The sequence below is a fragment of the Narcine bancroftii genome, chromosome 10 (genome assembly GCF_036971445.1).
Source record: "Narcine bancroftii isolate sNarBan1 chromosome 10, sNarBan1.hap1, whole genome shotgun sequence".
Lineage (NCBI taxonomy): Eukaryota > Metazoa > Chordata > Chondrichthyes > Torpediniformes > Narcinidae > Narcine > Narcine bancroftii.
In genome coordinates, this window is record NC_091478.1 from 101,959,314 (window position 1) to 101,976,870 (window position 17,557).

Sequence of the window (17,557 nt, forward strand, 5' to 3'; positions counted from 1 at the left end):
AGCAATATTTTACAAATGTAAACAGTACAGTTTACATCAAGGCAATATATAAAACATTCCAATAGAATTTCATACTGTTAATGCAATGACACAATTCCATCGAGTACAGTATGCAGCATGGAAAATAGTCCTTCACTCCTGGTCCAAGTGAGGTACATCCCGGTCAAGGTCTTCATCATCTGGTACTTGTTCCTGCTGCTGCTGCTCCTTGTACAGCCTTGGAAGAGGCCCCACCATCTTGTCTTGCCAGGGGACAGCTCCAACCCCAGAGTATTACTGGGTCAGGTACTCTCTCTGATTCTTGGCAACAGACGGCATGTTACTTTCTCTTCTCTGCATCCCCTCCAATTGGTTGGTATGCTGTCTCCACTCTCCAGGGGCAACTTCATGGGTGTGTGGGTCCTCTCTGTCAGCTGAGAGTCTGATGTCTGTCACCATGTTGTGGAGTGTACAGGCAGCAAGGACCACCTATTCAACTGTCTGTGGGCACATTATTGTCATAGTATGGAAGCATCTGAATCTGGAAAGAAAAAATAGAAGTAAAATTAAAGACATCATATTTGCTGTGTTGACAATCTGGCAAATATGACTGTCTGTGTGGCAGGAAAAAAATAAAGTGCTGCACACCTGTTTGCCAAAGCTGTTCTCCACTATAAGCCTGAAGCTGGACAGCTTGTAGTTGAAGATTCTCTCTGCATGGGTCATCTGGCACTTGGAGTAGGGCTTCATCATTCATGTCCTCAGGACGAATGCATCATCACCAACCAAGAAGTAGGGGACATCTTGATCTCCACCAAGAAAGGGTTCAAGAGATAGCAGGTTGGCCTGACCTTCATCCAGTGCCTTGTACAAACTGCAGTCCCTCAAGATGCCAGCATCTGAGTCAGCCTCAGGAGTCCCCACATTGAGGTTCATGAACTTATAGTCAGCATCTTCCAACGCCAGCATGATGATGGAAAAGTAGCCTTTGTAGTTGTGGTAGACACTGCCTGACCCTGGAGGTTCAATAATTCTGACATGCTTCCCATCCAGTGCACCACAGACGTGATGGAAGTTCCACTTCTCAGAAAACCTCTTGGCCACTTCCACTCCTCTGGTGTAGATGGACACGACACTTGATGGCCTCCTCATGATACTTATCATAGATGGCTTGGCACACCTCTGGGACAATACTGACAATGGTGTTTATAGCCACACAGAAGCCAAAGGACAAGCTCTTGTAGGAGTTTCCTGTAGCAAGGAACCTCAGAGTGATGGCATCCTTCAAACAGGGGGCAGGGCCTTCCTGAAGTTAGTGTCTTGCTTCTGGATCCTGGGAGTAAGGTGAGCCACCAGCTTCATGAATATCTCTGGATCCACCCTCAGGAAATTCTTGAAGAACCTCACATTCCCCTCTTCCAGCTGTTTCATCAGCTTCTCGTACCAGCCATGGTGTTGCCGTTGTAGGAGCCACTCACATACCCACACTGTCTTTGCCTTCCTGACACCCTTTCTGGCTCTATCCCTAGCACTGGCCTTTGCCTTGTTCACGGCCAGAGCTATCAGGCCTCCTTCTGGTCATCCTCCAAGTAGGGATCCTGCTCCAACAGCATAACAGCCTCATTGCAGATGTCCATGGTGAGAGTTCTTGACTGTCTGATATCTAAAAAGCGAATGATAGATCTAGTTGTAGATCTAGATATATATAGACATGGAGAAGTCAGGGCGCCGTCTCCGCAACCTTGTGGAAACCCATAGCGACCTATCGGTGACGTTGTGGAAATGTCACAGAGACTGCCGGAGATGTCGCAGAGACATCACAGCAACTGAGACGACGTCTCAGAAACATTACCGCAACTGAGAAGACGTCTCAGAGACATTACTGCAACTGAGAAAACATCTCGGAGACATCGCCGCGACTGCCAGAGATGTCGCGGCGACGTCCCCGCGACTTCTGGGTGAATTAGTTGTCACCTTGTCTGGAGACGTCTCGAACGTCGCCCTGGCGTCGTCTTGGTGAGAGTGCAAGCCATTTTTGGTCTCCCGAGTCACCCGAGTTGCCGCGACTCATCAGTCACGGCAGTCGCGGCGACATTTCCACCAAGGTTGTGGATTTAAGTTTCAATATAAAATGGTCAGAGCACAGGTAAATATTAGCAAAGAGTGAAGTTAAATGGAAATTGTCAGGTTGGTAGGCAGTAACTAGTGATGTTCTAAAGCAGTAGAAGCTGGGCCCTCAAATTTTTAGAGTCTTTATGAATTACTCAGGCAAAGGGACCAACAATACAGAAAGAGATGAGAAAGTTTTCAGAGGAACTGGCAAGTGAAGTAAATGTAGTGAATGAGAGCTCATCGACTAAGCAGAATGGAAAAGCAGAATCTCATTTAACTCAAAATGGAATGCAAAGCGATCCGAGTAGTCTCATACATGAAACACAGGGCACCCCGGTTAGCGCACAGGGTGGCACGGTTAGCGCAATGCTGCCACAGCTCCAACGACTGAGGTTCAAAACTTTGAAGGATCACGATCAATGCCTTTACTTTCTCCACTTATTTTAAGACCTTAAGATAAAGACTGTCAGGTCTAAGGGACTTGTTAGATTTTAGTCTAATTCCTTTCATCTAGTTATGGTGATTATTTTCAATTCCTTCTTTTCTTTTGCCTCTTCTGATCCTCAGATTAGAAGTGAAATTTACAGAACCCACAGAAACAGTTTTCTGTGTTTGTTCTATATTCCACAATCACTGCTTTCTCCAGATTTTCACATGATAGGTGAAGGATTGATAGGATCGCTGTAGCGATCAGTCTCACTAAATTAATACACATTAAATGATCCACCTTCCAATTCTCAGCAAACAATGTGCAGATTTTGTCACTGTATTATTTACTGCTTAAGAAATGTTAAAGGGTTTTATCGCAATGAGAGTGCAGAGACGATTTTCTAGGACTTGAGGAACCGAGTTGCTGGGAAAGGTCAAACATGTTCGGGCTTTTCTCCGAGGATTGTAGAAGAATGAGGGGACATTTGAAAGAGGTATGCAAAATTATGTTCTCAGCTCCCAGAAATATACTGATATCTGTTTCAATAGTTTAGCAATCGCAGATTCAAACACTAAGAACTTTGTCACAAGATTTCTTCTAATCCCAATGCTCATATTGTATGTAGCCCCTTATTTTGAGACCATGGTCAAAATTCTAAACCATTTAATTGGAAAAACCAACCACCGAACACACCCTTTTGAGAAATCGAATATTTCAATTAAAGTATCCTTCGAATGAGAGATGGGAGACCCTGATGCTCAAACATTAAGCTGATCTTCCTTTAGCTTTTCATTAATGAATAATCAGTAATTAATCAAATATTAAGGCAAAGAAATAATAAATATCCCCAACATTGAAAATTTGTAAAACTGTCAAATTTTCCATTTTTTGTTTACTTTACAATCATCGGACATTCTCCCTGTCACTATCCAATTTATCTCTCATTGTGTTGTGCATCATTCCCAAATTGAGAACACTTGCAAGCCATTGTATTCCCAAATCAATCAATGTTAACCTCAGCACTTCTTGGAATGCTGCACTGTTGGAAACAATGGCACTGCACAAGTCCCTGGAAAAACACAAGGAGCTGAAGCCCATCCAGATAAAGACCTGGATTTTTCTAATAAACGTCTACAGACAGTGCTTTTGAAATGTGTAATCAGTATCCCAGTGCAATTTCCATGATGCTTTGTGAAGGAGATACATTTTGAGTCCTCCCTGCAGATATTTCACTCAAAATAACTCCACAATCTATCAAATGAAAATTTCACAGCACATTCCCTTGTTTACCCCACACCCTCAACCCAAAATGTCGACAATTCCTTCCTCCTCCCGATCACAGATACTGCTTGGCTCACAGTTTATTGTCTTTACCCCTCTGTCCTCCTCTTCCTTTAAGTCACCCTTTCAGACCTATGATTTTGATCAACTCTTTTGTCATTTGAACCATTCTTGGAGCTTCGGAGCAAAATTTTATTTTCACAAGTTGCTTTTTCACTAAATTTCAGATATCATATGAACGCAAGTTGTTTTCTTTTTGTTGCTGCTGTGGTATCGAGATAATTATTTTGAACCAGAGTGTGATGAAGTGTTTCGATTCCCAACGTCGACAGTTCCCTTCCCCTCACTGATACCGCTTGATCCGCTGATTACTTCCAGCAGATTGTTTCTTTGCCAATTATTTTTTAATCCTGCTTAATTAACATGCACCTCATCTCACAGCTCCTTCTGCTTTTAAGGTTTACAAACAATGTTCTTTACTTTGTAAGAAAATCACTTGTTCCTTTTAATGGCAATCAAGAACCTAGAAACGCTGCAATTTCTTATCTCAGGAGAAAAAAAATGGCTATCAGTTCTAATTAAGTTAATGTGAATTACTGATTAAAACTTCCTTAGCACAAAATTGTATTTGTTCCCTCATTACTTCCCATCTGCAAAGGATATGAGTGTATTTATTTCAAATTGGTCCATGTTCTTGCACAGTTATATCAGGAATGGACAGGGGTTATCAGTCTGGCAGTGCTCCACACAGAGAACTTTGTAGTCACAGAAATGTTGCAGCTCATTACAAGAGCTCACTTCTTGTAATTACAATGCTCATAATTGCAGAAGAGAGCAAGTCTCACCGAGGATTAAATACAGATTTTACAGATTGGAAACTGCAAGAGAAATAAAAAAATACTCATCAAAACTTTTCCTCTTCACCCTCAAAAATGTTTGCTATTGGCCAGTCCATTTAGCACAGCGGTTCTCAACCTTTTTCTTTCCACTGACATCCCACTTTAAGTAATCCCTATGCCATGTGATTATCCCAATCCCTGTGATGAGTAAGGGATTACTTAAACTGGGATGTGGGTAGGAAGGGAAGGGTGAGCATCACTGCTCTAGTCCCAATTGTTACTGAAATATTTTGCTTGAGAAAAATTGTCATTGGCCCATTTCCTTTGGAGATCTGAAGCCGTGCACATAACGAGTCAATGAGGTACGATTAAAACAGTGGTTTTCAACCTTTTTCTTTCCACCCACATACCGCTTTAAGCAATCCCTTACTAATCACAGAGCATCTATGGTAAAGGGTATATGTAAAGTGGTATGTGGGTGGAAAGAAAAAGGTTGAGAACCACTGGTTTAGCATTTTGCCAAACTAAATGAGTTAGCAGACTCAGGAAAGTTCACTTGATCTTTAAAGTCCAGAGTGATTACAGTTTTGTGGAAAATGTATTTTAATATATTTCCAAAACACACCATTCCACACCGTACTCACAGGTTATAAATCTGCCACATTCAAGATATCTTGCAAGCATTAGCCTTTTCTTCTCCGATACAGCTGATGTGTCTGTACATTTTATATGCTGGTGGCTCTACCAGATTACTGAAGCAAGGGCAAACAGCGAGCTGCTGGGGAAACTTCGCAGATCAGGCAGCATCCGTGAGTAGAAATGGTCAGTCAACATCTTTTTTCTACCGTCCTCGCCATAACTATTGAAGTAGACACAGTCCACTCCTTATTGTACCATATGGACCATTATACAACTGAGCTATTTGGATATATCACTGTGAAGTGTATAGAATTAATTTTCTCCAAGGCAAAAGGATTTCAGATTTTCTTCATCTCCTCAAGAACACATCTTAGTTCCCACTTTACCACTGGCAACATTAAAGTGGTGGGAAACAAACAGTGAGTACCCAAGACTTTTAGAAGAAAATAATGCAAGCTTGGGATTGAATTTAATAGCCAGCCATCATTGTGTGCAATGGTAGCTGCAAAGAATTGGATCAGAAGTCAATACAGAGGATCATTAAAACAGCTAAGATCACAGGGGTCTCTCTTTCCTCTATTGAGGACATTCACTGGCTATGTTGCTTGAAAAAGGCTCAAAGAATTATTGAGTATCCCTATCATTCATTCTACAGGATCTTTGGCCTAATAACACACGCAAATGATTCAATCCCATCTTACTCCAAAAGCTGAACGAGTTACTGGCCACTTTAGTTTTATTACTGTACCGCAAATGGAGTAAAATTAACTTCATGCACTTTTGGCCCACATGAAAGTGGCATAAATATGTTTCATAAATGGAATATGGAAATGAAAACTGAGGGCAGGACAGGTGGTGGGCAACATACATGGAGGACACGCAGAGTGCAAATTCCAGTAACAGAAACATGACAAAGTTAGAAAGGGTGACAGTCTTAACAACAGAGTAAGACGAAAAAAAATTGAGATAAAAAGATAAGGAAGGACAGCACATGAAGGAATGGAGAAAAAGGAGAAGACACGGGGATATGAGGTGGAAAGAAAAGGAAGGAAGGAGGGATAAAATAAAAAGGAAGCCTGGGAGGAAGAAGAGGATGGAAGGAAAGAGAGAAGAATAAAATGAAATCAGTGATGATGAATGGAAGCAAGAAACAACAGAGAGAAGGATATGTTTTTCAGGAAGGAGGAAGGGAGGAGAAAGTATGGCAGTGAAGGAGAATAAGAGAAAAAGGAAAGATTTAAAAAAAACAGGAAGTGAAAGGGAAAAGGAAAAGAAAATCAGAAAAAAAGAGAACGAAGGGATTAGGGTTCAGCAACTTAATTGGTGGGGCCATAACTCATGCAAAGGAAGATGTCAGGTTAACCTTGCTCATCAGAACCCAGGAACTGCATTCACCCCAATGTTCACAATAGTTCTCCAGTCCAGTTTGATATCGTTGGGTAAAAGAGGATTAAGTGGAGAAATTTCTCATGCTAAATTTTAATCCAATCAGACCACTACTCCTTTCTCTCCTTTCTACAACTCTGAATGTTAGGATAGAAGTACAAGATCAAGTTTATTATCATCTCACTGTCCATATACAACCAGATGAAGCAGCGTTTCCCTGGATCACGGTTCGCACGCATACACACATAATACACAGCACATAATAATCATATAAAGAGATAATCTTAAAAAATATGTATAGTTTACTTGTTTCATTTATAAGACGCCCAAGGTTACAGGATACTGTTCATCAATCTCACAGCCTGCAGAAAGAAGCGATTTCCCAGTCTGGCAGTCCTATTTTGATGCTCCTGTACCTCCTTGCTGATGGTAGTAGGTCAAAGATCCTGTGTGATGGATGGTAGGGATCCTCAATAATTCTTTGAGCCTTATTCAAGCAACACTCCCTGTGAATATCATCAGACTATCACCAGTGATAGTCTTCTCTGTTTTAATGATCCTCTTCTGGTACGATGTTTTGCAGCTACAGTCCCACACAATAATGCAGTCAGACAGGACACTTTCAATTGTAAAATGTTGTCAAGATGGGGGCCGGCAGTCTTGCCCTCCTCATCCTCCTTAGGAGGTGTAGGCACTGCATGTCTGACGAATGTGGAGGTGTTGAAGGTCCAGGATAAGTCATATGTTACATGCACACCAAGGAAATTTGTGCTCGCGACTCTCCATGTGCAGTGGAGAATGGTTGACCTTCATCCACAATCATCTCCTTTGTGTTCTTAAGGAAGAGAATTGGGCTCTTCACTTCTTCGGGTGGTATGCTGCAGAGATTATCATGGGGTTGATGGATACTTGGGAAAAGATCTGTGTTTGTGGGACCACAATTCAGTAAGGAGTTAATACTTCTGAGAAATAGAAATGAAATTGTGCATGTTGGTGTATGGGAGGTGGGTGGGGGGTGGGGGGTGGGGGCAGGCAGTGGTGAGTGGGTGTTATGATAGCTCCCTAAAATAATACAAGATTCAGAGGGACACAACACTCATAACTGACAGACACAGATGCACATATCCAGAAATGTCAGAAACTCACATTTCTCCAGTGCTATTTCAATTTACTATTTTACAATTAATCCATATTCTACGGCTTTGATCAATCAATGACTTTGAAATGATTATTTCACCTGTGCAGACAAAAGTGATAATTTGCACATGAAATATTCCTTATCGTAACCAGGTATTTGAAAAAAGCTTAAAAGAAAATTTAATAAAGAATTAATGTCACATAAATAGATCCATGTCCAAATTAAAAATTGGTAATAATCCATAGTGAACTTTTATTTTTACATATATGCTATCCAGTAGTTCTATGGAAAGTACACACACACATTTTATGTTTATATAAAACCTCATGAATAATTGTATGAATAAACGCTATAAATGCGCATGCAATTTATTCATTGCATTTAACGCTAAGCCTAAGTTTATATTTATCACAAAACACCCACTGTTAAGAGCATGTATATTTGCAAGCTGAAGGTGTGGGCATATGCAGTCAAGAAAATAACACTGAGCCTTATTGTCATCAGGGCCCCCATGGACACAGGTTTGATGGTTAATGGTGGCATATAGGTTGCAGCCTCAGCAAGCTCTGGAGAAATTTGGAGTCCTGTGTCAGGTTCCCTGCTCCCTTTACAACTTGAGCCTGGACCTTGCCAATGGCCACCAGGGATGGAATGATGAACAACTCTACAATGGGCGAACTGACACTGCAGTATGCAATAACCCCTCTCTTTCGTACACTTTCCCCCCTCTTTAATCCATTCTTCACTCACACTGTAGCCTCCTGTGGTGATGGGTAACACGGAAGGGCTTCATTATGACTGAGACGCTCTAGCTCCCGACCCTTGATGTAATTAATCAGCCTTTCCTCTTTGTCACCTCACTCCATATTGTTACTGTGCCTTGTTGCAACCAGACTTGAACCCTCTTTTTTTGTTCCCCATCTACATTGCTTGCCGATTTATATTTTAAGATGCTCGTTATTTCCCTTTAGAAGGTCCCAATTACAGATTTTTTGACTGAGACTCTGCATGGGGCATAAACGACTGAGTAATCCTTGAGCATTCTTTAAAGGCCCTTCCATGCAGGCAATCTGTGTTTCTGGGATACAAGCTTACAGGGATAAAATTAACAAACCTAATTATCATGGCTTAATTAGTACCAAGGGTAAGCTTTTCTGAACACCTGCAGACTTAATTTATATCCTGACAGAGGAGAACAAGTGTTAATACGATGTATTTATATTAATGTTGGCTTCTGGTAAGGGGACTGCAGAACACAGCAGTACTGCACCAGTTTCATTTATCTGTGTCACAAGCTAGTTGGTCACTGCCTTCACTTCCACTATCTACTCCTGTGTTGCCGTGCACTCGAGGACAGTAGCACCTGAAGTATAATCTCAGTAAGTTCTTAAGAAGAATAGAAGGAAACAAATACAATTTTCACGGCATCCTTAATATTAGGATGTCCTCAGTTGCAATTCAGCCATTGAGATGCCTCCAAGGTGTACTCACTACTGCAATGTCAGAAACAGGGCAGCCAAGTGGGGCACAGCAAGATCCCACTGATAATGGGTATATGATCTGTGATTTTATTCTACATTGATGTCGGTTGAGGGAATATCTACTGTCCTTTAACAAAAGGTACAAAGAAGTGTATACTTCTTTATGGGCAATGATTTCAGTGTAGAACAGCACCTCCTGCAGTATAGACTTGATGTGTCAACCTGGATCCTGTCTGAAGTCTCTGGTGTGAGAATTGAGCCTGAGACTTTGAGTCGTAGTGCAGCCCATTGAGTCAATGTTGAACAGATAAGGTTTTTTTTAAAAAAATACCGTTCTCAAAGAATATCATTCTTCTAATACCTAAACCTGTAAATAATGGTATGTCAGGCCTCAGCTTCTTGCTGAAAGAATAATGGAAGTCTGGATAGGAGACACTTGAGTTCAAAAGTTCCTGCCTCAAAACTACCAGTTTCATGAAAATTATTTCAACACTCCTCTATCATTATTTATGGGATGCTGTCACATAACCATCTATTAATAGATTCAAACTCAGCAGAAAATAAAACAAAACACAGATCACAAATGGAAACTTCCTTCATGAAACCAGTTCTGTTTAAAGATAAAAGATAATTCAGAAGCAATACAATATTCCAATAGCAAACACCTAAAAAAATGCAAGGAAATGAGTACTTGGACATTGCATTTTAAAATTATATTTAAATCGCAATGTCCACATTTTTACTGGAATTTTTTATATCAATTTACATAATATCTTGCATATATAAAATTGTTTCAAAATAACATTCTCTACATGCATTAGAAATATGGGAGAAAAGTGAATGCTGTGTTATGACAGAGATGTTGGTGAGATCCACTGGAGAAGCGTGGGATTAAAAAGTATGTGACGTTGTGGTAATTTGACATTCAAGAAACCAAAAATAAGACTCATCGGTTAAAACGATGGAAATCTTTGGTTGATCAGATTAATAGAACTTTAGTTTCTGAGAACATTAAGACAAGTTTTTGCACTAATTCAGTCATCTTTTATCACCATTTGCTTGCTTAAATTATGACACAGGAAACTAGTGACCTTCAGACATTTCAAACCTAACAGGTCAGTTTAATCAGGTTACTGTGGCACTACAAAAGTTGCATCATGTTTTGTGACTTGCACTGAGAACAGTTGGATTACGTGAGCAGGTAACAAATCAGAAATGTGACCTTGGGAGTACTCTGTTCTCACATAGAAAAGATCCACAAGGCCAACAATGAACCAAGATGCACCAAGTCCTTGAGTTAACCAAACAGATATGAAGGACACTCAGTCTGGTGCAAGATGAAAAAGAATTGGAAAAGTATGAGATTAATAGATTCCACACTTAAAAGTGTGAAGCAATAAAATACCATGGTGAACTATGCATTTCTTTTAAATAAATTCACCAAAAACTAAAGTTTCTGGAAGAGAAATTAATAACGTGGTTAAATCTTTGTACAATTTTTATATTCTGGCTCCAAACATGATGAATAATTTCCAAAATTGTAATTCCATGAATATTATTTTAACCAATAACTCCTTTTTGCCACAAAAGATTTGAGAAGATGAAAGAGGCAAGATGATGGGAGGGATTCTTGAAGAAAGTATTGGTGAGAAGATTCCAGAATTAACTCTTAACCTTCATAGATGATTCATACAAGGTATTTTAGTGTTTTTTTTAAAATATGTCTTCATTTGTATGCAACATTAATAACGGAAACATTTTATAAATGCACAATGATGGTGTCAAAGTTTAAAAGCCCATCATAACAGATGGTTTTATGCCTTGGAATTCTGTACTCCATGGATGCCGAGTTATTGAAAATATATTAAGATGCAATAGATAAGACCACATGACATAGGAGCAGAAATAGGTTGTTCAGTCCATCGAGTCTGTCCGCCATTTAATCATGAGCTGATTCATTTTCACACTCAGCCCCCATTGTCTGTCCTTATGGGGAGAACTTTGATGCCCTGGTAACCTAAAACCTATCAATCACTGCCTTAAATACTCTCAGTGACCTGGCCTCCACAACTACTTTTGGCAACAAATTCCATAGATTTACCACCTTCTGCCTCAAGAAGTTCCTTTGCAGCTTTTTGACTGTGAAGGACTCGAGAGTCATGAAGATCGGGCAGGTTAGGATAGTTAAAGCCAAATGTGAGATATGGCCTACTTTGGGCCTAATTTTTTTAATGCTTTTATCAATATTATTTGCATCCTTTCCTACTTATATCCATTTCCATTTTGCACTGCAGCATCCCCGATGGTAGTGGCAGGGCACTGAGGTATCATAACAGGGACTCAGTTCCAGCATTGGTGGTCTAAAGGAGAATGGTAAAAGGTCTACCAGCATTAACAACTGCAGAGAATGTTTACTTCTGGTGTCAGTGTCTGGACATTTGCATGCTGTGATTGGGATGAATAGCTCCTGAGTCAATGCTTGAGAGCATCACAACTTACATTGAGGATGGAGTGGCTGGTATTTGTCTGTCCATCATCTCACTTAGGGCTATAAATGGTGCACTTCTCCTGTATAAACAACATTCAACTTCTAGCAGAGATAAGCACGAGTGTCAGGCTTTATACAGTTGAAAATGCATTATTTTGACATGAAAATGGCAGATCTTTTTTGATGCTAGTAACACTCCAAAGTAATCTCTCATCTACTTCTGTTTGTACTGTCAGAATCAGATCTCAGGAAGCCTTGTTCAGCGTCTGATCCCACTTTACTTACATTGAAGCAGCTCGGAATGGCTTGAGGGTGTTTCTGATCAACCTTCTTGGATAATGAAAATAAAATACAATTGTTGTAAAGGAGGAGGGATGTGAAATGATCTCAGCATCTCTTTTAGCAATGGCAACTTGGTTCTAAGTATCCTGATATTGTCTTCATACATAAAATAATGCAGGCCATTATAGATTTAATGGAACCACCATCACTTTCCTTTCATTAGTTTGGTTGAATGTATCACCTCAAATTTTAGAGCATTGAGTGCCTCTTTTTTCTGGATTAATTCAGTCACTCCAAAGTAAATCAATATGAAGACTCAGTGACAAAATTTTAGTTAGAGTGAAACACGAAAGTCTGAAGATGCTGTGATTGTGGTGAAAGCACTGGAGGAACTCAGCAGGTCTCACAGCGTTCAGAGGACGTAAAAATACAACCAACGTTTCGGGTAGTTACATACTGCTTCAAACAGTAAAATGTTTCAAACAGCTTAAAAGATTCATAGCATTGCTATAATATCCATTAAACTAATTTTATTAGCATATTCTGCTAAAGAGCAAGGATATTATTTTCTGTAAGATGCAATGGAAACGATTGCATCTGCTTCCGAACTATGGGATCAATTTAAAAATATGATGATGTTATTACATTGTTAATTGCATCGAACACACTTATGCTTCTGGAATGTGGCAATCAAAGGGTTGCACTTTAAGTTATTGAAATTATTCATAATTTCTTTCTCTCACGTTTTATTTTGGTATTCATTACATGCTTATGGGGAGTCTTTATAACTCCAAGTGGAAGAGAAACCATTGGATGAAGTTACTGTGACACTTGCAGAATAAATATGCGACAACTGAAGGAGTGCGCACTCAAAATGCAAATCCCAGCTTATTAATCATTCTTTTGAAACAAAGTGCATCTTCAATCAGATCATGAGAGAAGAATTTAGGGCAAAAGTAATAACAGTGTGAATATTTTTTACAATTTTCTCAACACTTGTACATTGTCCGTTTTTGTTGGAATGCAAAACTCGATGAAACGGCTTGTGTTTATGACTGCTAAATCTGGTTTGCATTTTTAATGCAGTGCTTTATTTTTCCTTAGCTTAGTCTGCAACTGATTTGCCGAAACAAGTTTCAATAGCAAAAGTGAAATACAAAAGTTTACGGATGCTATGATTGTGGTAAAAACACAGAAATGCAGCAGGTCTCACCGTGTCCATGGGAGTTAAAGATATATTATTGATGTTTCGGACCTGAACCCTTCTTCAAGGTATGTACCCTGAAGAAGGGCTCAGGCCCAGAACATCAATTATCTTTATGAATGCCCCCAGTTAACGCTGACCCTGGTCCAGCATTTCTGTATTTTCAGTAACAAAAGTGCCCAAAGCAAGACACCCACAAGCAAAACAAGGAAATTAGGTTCTAACATACTGAATAGGTTTCACTCTCTAGAAAGAATGGTAAGAACTTGTGAGGATACAGAGGAGTTTAATTACATTAGTACCAGGGATGAAGGACTTCAGTTAGATGGAGAAAATGGATATGTTGGAATCGGTGGAGAAGACAAATGGAACGTTGGCATTCATATCGAGAGGAATAGGATATAAGAGCAGGGATGTGATGCTGAGGCTTTAGATGAGGCCTCACTTGGAGCATGGGGTATAGCTCCTTATTTAAGAAAGCATGTGTTGGCATTGTAGAGGGTTCAGAGCAGATTCACAAGAATGATTCCTGGAATGAAGAGATTAGCATATGAGGAATATTTGTCAGCTCTTGGACTCTTTGAAGTTCAGAAGAATGAAGGGGGCCTTTATTGAAGCATTTTGAATATTGAAAGGCCTGGACAGAGATGTGGCAAAGTTGTTTCCATGGCAAGGGAATCGAGGACATGACGGCTTAACTTCAAGAGTGAAAGGCGTCCATTTAAAACAGAAAAGCAGAGGAATTTTTTTAGCCAGAGAATGGTGAACCTCTGGAACTTGCTGCCATGAGTGGCTGTGGAGACCAAATCGTTGGGTGTATTTAAGGCAGAGATTGATAGGTATCTTGCTACGGAGACCAGAGGACCCCAAAAACCAACAGCAATAGATAAGCACTATAACACAGGGTTACTTAAACAAAAGTAATTTTTAATTATATTTGAACAAGAAGATAGAATTGAACTTTAACTTATTACTTAACCTACCTAACTACTTAATCCCCCCCTCTACTACTAATGGATATTCAAGATTAGAAGATTAGAAAAGTTCTTTGAATCACAGTCCAATCTCACTGGTTGCAGGCAATTCTTGTCCTGTGCACAGAAGTTAGCATTAACAAAGTTCACCAGTCTTTGATGCTTAACAGGCAAATGGCTATCACTCAGGAGGGTTCTTGCTGGTTTTCAGAAAGAGATTCCTTTTCCAGGACATCCACAACTGATTCCTTCTCAATCAGTCTTGCTGATGAAACTTGCCCCTTCAGGGTTCTCCAGATGATCCTCTTTCTTTCAGGTCACCTTTCAGACCACTAGTCTTCTCCTTTGACCAGACAACCTTCCAAAGTTTGCCAGCTTGTCCTTCTGGAACTGGTTTCTGTCTCCTCTCTCTCTGTTTCACTCCCTGATTCTCTGAGAGCAAAACTCTTCTCTGCTGCCTGCAAAGATGACATGCTCTCCCAGGCAAGCTGCTGTCGATACTTTGTTGCCTCCTGCAAAAAGTATTCAGCAAAAGTCCTGCAAATATTCTGTGTTTTAAAATGTGTGTGCTCTAACAATTCCTCCCAAACCACCTCTAAATACTCTTGTCACAATCTGAATAGTCTGGGTATCAAAGGTTATGGGGAGGAGGCTGTGGAAAAATGGATCAGCTCATGATGGAATGGCCGAGTGGACTGGATGGGCTGCAGGGCTACATCTGCACCTTTCTCTTATGGTCTTATGGAGGAACTCAGCAAGTTAACCAGCATCAATGGAAGACAAAGAACTGTCAGCATTTTGGGCCAAACTCTTCATCAAGACTAAGTTGTTGGCCAATAAAATCAAATGAAATACAAGGAAATATAAATTGCTCAGCAAGGTTTTGCAATGTGAGATACACAAAGATGGTGGCTGCAATTTAAAGAACAATTTTATTGAATTTTAGATCTCTTCATTGTCTTTTTCCCTCCTTTCTCCGTAATCTTCCCCATGCAATAATACATCAAGGGAGACGCACTCTTCTGAGTTTTGTTTCTTGTTTAGCCCTGATTTTTATAGTTTAAATGGATAATGGTGGAAGGAAATACCCCCTGAGAATTACATGTTGGTTGTGCATTGAGGTAACAATTTATTCTTTTCCGGTAATTATTCAATAATTGATTCTTGCTGGTTGCAATTCAATAACAGAATATGTAATTGCGGTGCAGAATACCACCACTGACATGCTTTTAAGTAGGAATTAGGCATATTATGCATCAATAAGGTATTTTCATGTAGTCTGGGGACAAAACATATTTCATCAAAGACTCGAGCAACTCAATGGACACATACTACACCTTACCATCTCTCAACTATATTTATATTTGATTTTTATAAAGCACATCTTTTATAGTACCCAGTATTTTGTTGTCCTTTGGTATTAAATATCAGGGGAATATCGGTAATAACTATTGGCCACACCAGTAATGTCCACATTAAGTGACTGAATAAATAAAAATTAAGTATCTGAAAGTGTATGTGCATGGACAGTTGAGTGATGAACATATGACTGGTTTTGGTTAAGAAGCTTCCTCATGCAGAACACCTGGCCTCAAGTGTAAAAGCAGTCACTCTTGAAGGAATTGGAAGGTATCCAGATCTAATTTTGATGGAAATGCACAAATGCAGTCTTAGCCTTTCGGATTCTGCTTTAAATAACCTTAGAAGGCAGTCAGAGGAAAAGTATAGGGCATCATTGCAATTGCCATTGAATATTGATATACAAAGTAATTACAATTGTAAAAGAAGTCCATGTGGTGCTCATGCTTCACAAGAGTTTCATATTCTTCTTTTTAATGTAAATATTTATGGTATCTACTCATTTCTCCCTATTTAGCTTCCTTTCAACATACTGTACGTTTCCTATTCTTCATTCTAACCCATAACTACCTGCATTCCATAACTTAAAATTTATATCCTTTCATGTGATTCAAGTTATTTCAACCCTCTCAAAATCTTCATGATCTTCATCAGATTAGCACTCAGCCTTCTCTTTTCTAAAGTGCCACCGTCTGCTCAACCTGTTCTGAGAGTTGTAACCTCTCTGATCTGATATTACTTGTAGTATATCTTTTCGTTTTTTGCAGTTCCCAATCCCTTTTTTTAAACAATAGAGACCAGAACTGTTTGACTATGTGGAGTGACTTTAATCAATGAAAGAAGGAAGCCAACTCAGAACTGTCCATCAATAATGGACTCCACCGGTGCCAAAGGGAAGGTGGGGCAGCTGATAGAAGGGATTTGACCTGTTATCTCATCTTGCTCAAGTCCCTGGTCAGCACAAGCACGCATCCGTGAATACTTCTTTCCAACCTTTACCCTGTCACACAGCAGTTTAATGTATTCAGGACGACTCAATCTATTTCAAAACAGCAAGTTTACAACGACTCATCAGTTCAAGGTTTTTTTTTGGTGGTGTTTTCATGATGTACAATGTTTCTACTGGCACCCAAGTGAAAACATCCCAAGCCCAACTGCACAAAGACAGTAAAATGAGTAATTGCCAGTAATACCAATTGATTTTACAGTAAGTTTGAGAAGCTAGACTCCAAAAATTATGGGCCAATATTACGTCTTACACTGGCTGATCTTAAGGAAATTGTTTTTCTTTTAGAGTATCATATTTTATTTCCACAATGATGGGTTGCTTTTAAGTGAATATGCTATTTGCTGCATAATGTCATTCACTTATAGGAGCAATGAAAGATTCAGAATAATTCAACCGTCAAGAACTGGATGCATTAAAATGGAGAAAAAAAATTCACAGGCCACTATCAGTTTCTTCAATTCGTCAATGACAAATATTTATCATTCTCCTTCTTAAATATAGCAAACTGCTCGGCCTCCACCACTCTCTGAGGCTGAGAGAAGAAATGTTTTAAATGACTGGCTCCATTTCTTGTAATTGAATCCCTGGTTTATTTCTCTCCCAGCTATGGAATGTCACTAAAGTTGTTGGGAAGGTCAAATGCCCCATGATAAGAGAGGAAAATAATAGGTACAACAAGAATCCCACCAACAATCTATTCTGCATTTTCCTGTGTGTGTCTTGCGAGCAACAAGGATCAATGATTTTGATTCTACGACAGAGGACAATGGACAGCACCAAATAATATCGCAAAAGGCATGAGAATAATATAGAAAAGCAACGGCACAAACACAGTCAAATTGGCCTGGTATAACAATCCAACTGCCCTCCCCCCAACCCCATTCTAGTTCTCTTTCCCCAGAGTTTAATAAGGGATCCAGGTCAAATGGAGGGAAACAGGACTAGCTTGGGTTGAC

General features: G+C 39.7%; 1 protein-coding gene across 11 annotated transcripts in view; it reads right to left on the reverse strand.

Annotated features, from left to right (window-relative positions):
* Positions 1-17,557, reverse strand: part of wwox (WW domain containing oxidoreductase) — an 877,584-nt gene that overhangs the window by 286,562 nt on the left and 573,465 nt on the right. Inside the window, exon 9 of one of the 11 annotated variants that reach the window (XM_069902093.1) lies at positions 458-520. The exons of the other annotated variants lie outside the window; for them this stretch is intronic. Coding sequence (XP_069758194.1) covers positions 473-520 — 48 coding nt within the window. The 3' untranslated portion in view covers positions 458-472. Of the gene's footprint in view, positions 1-457; positions 521-17,557 lie in introns of those variants that run through there. 11 annotated transcript variants of the gene reach the window in all.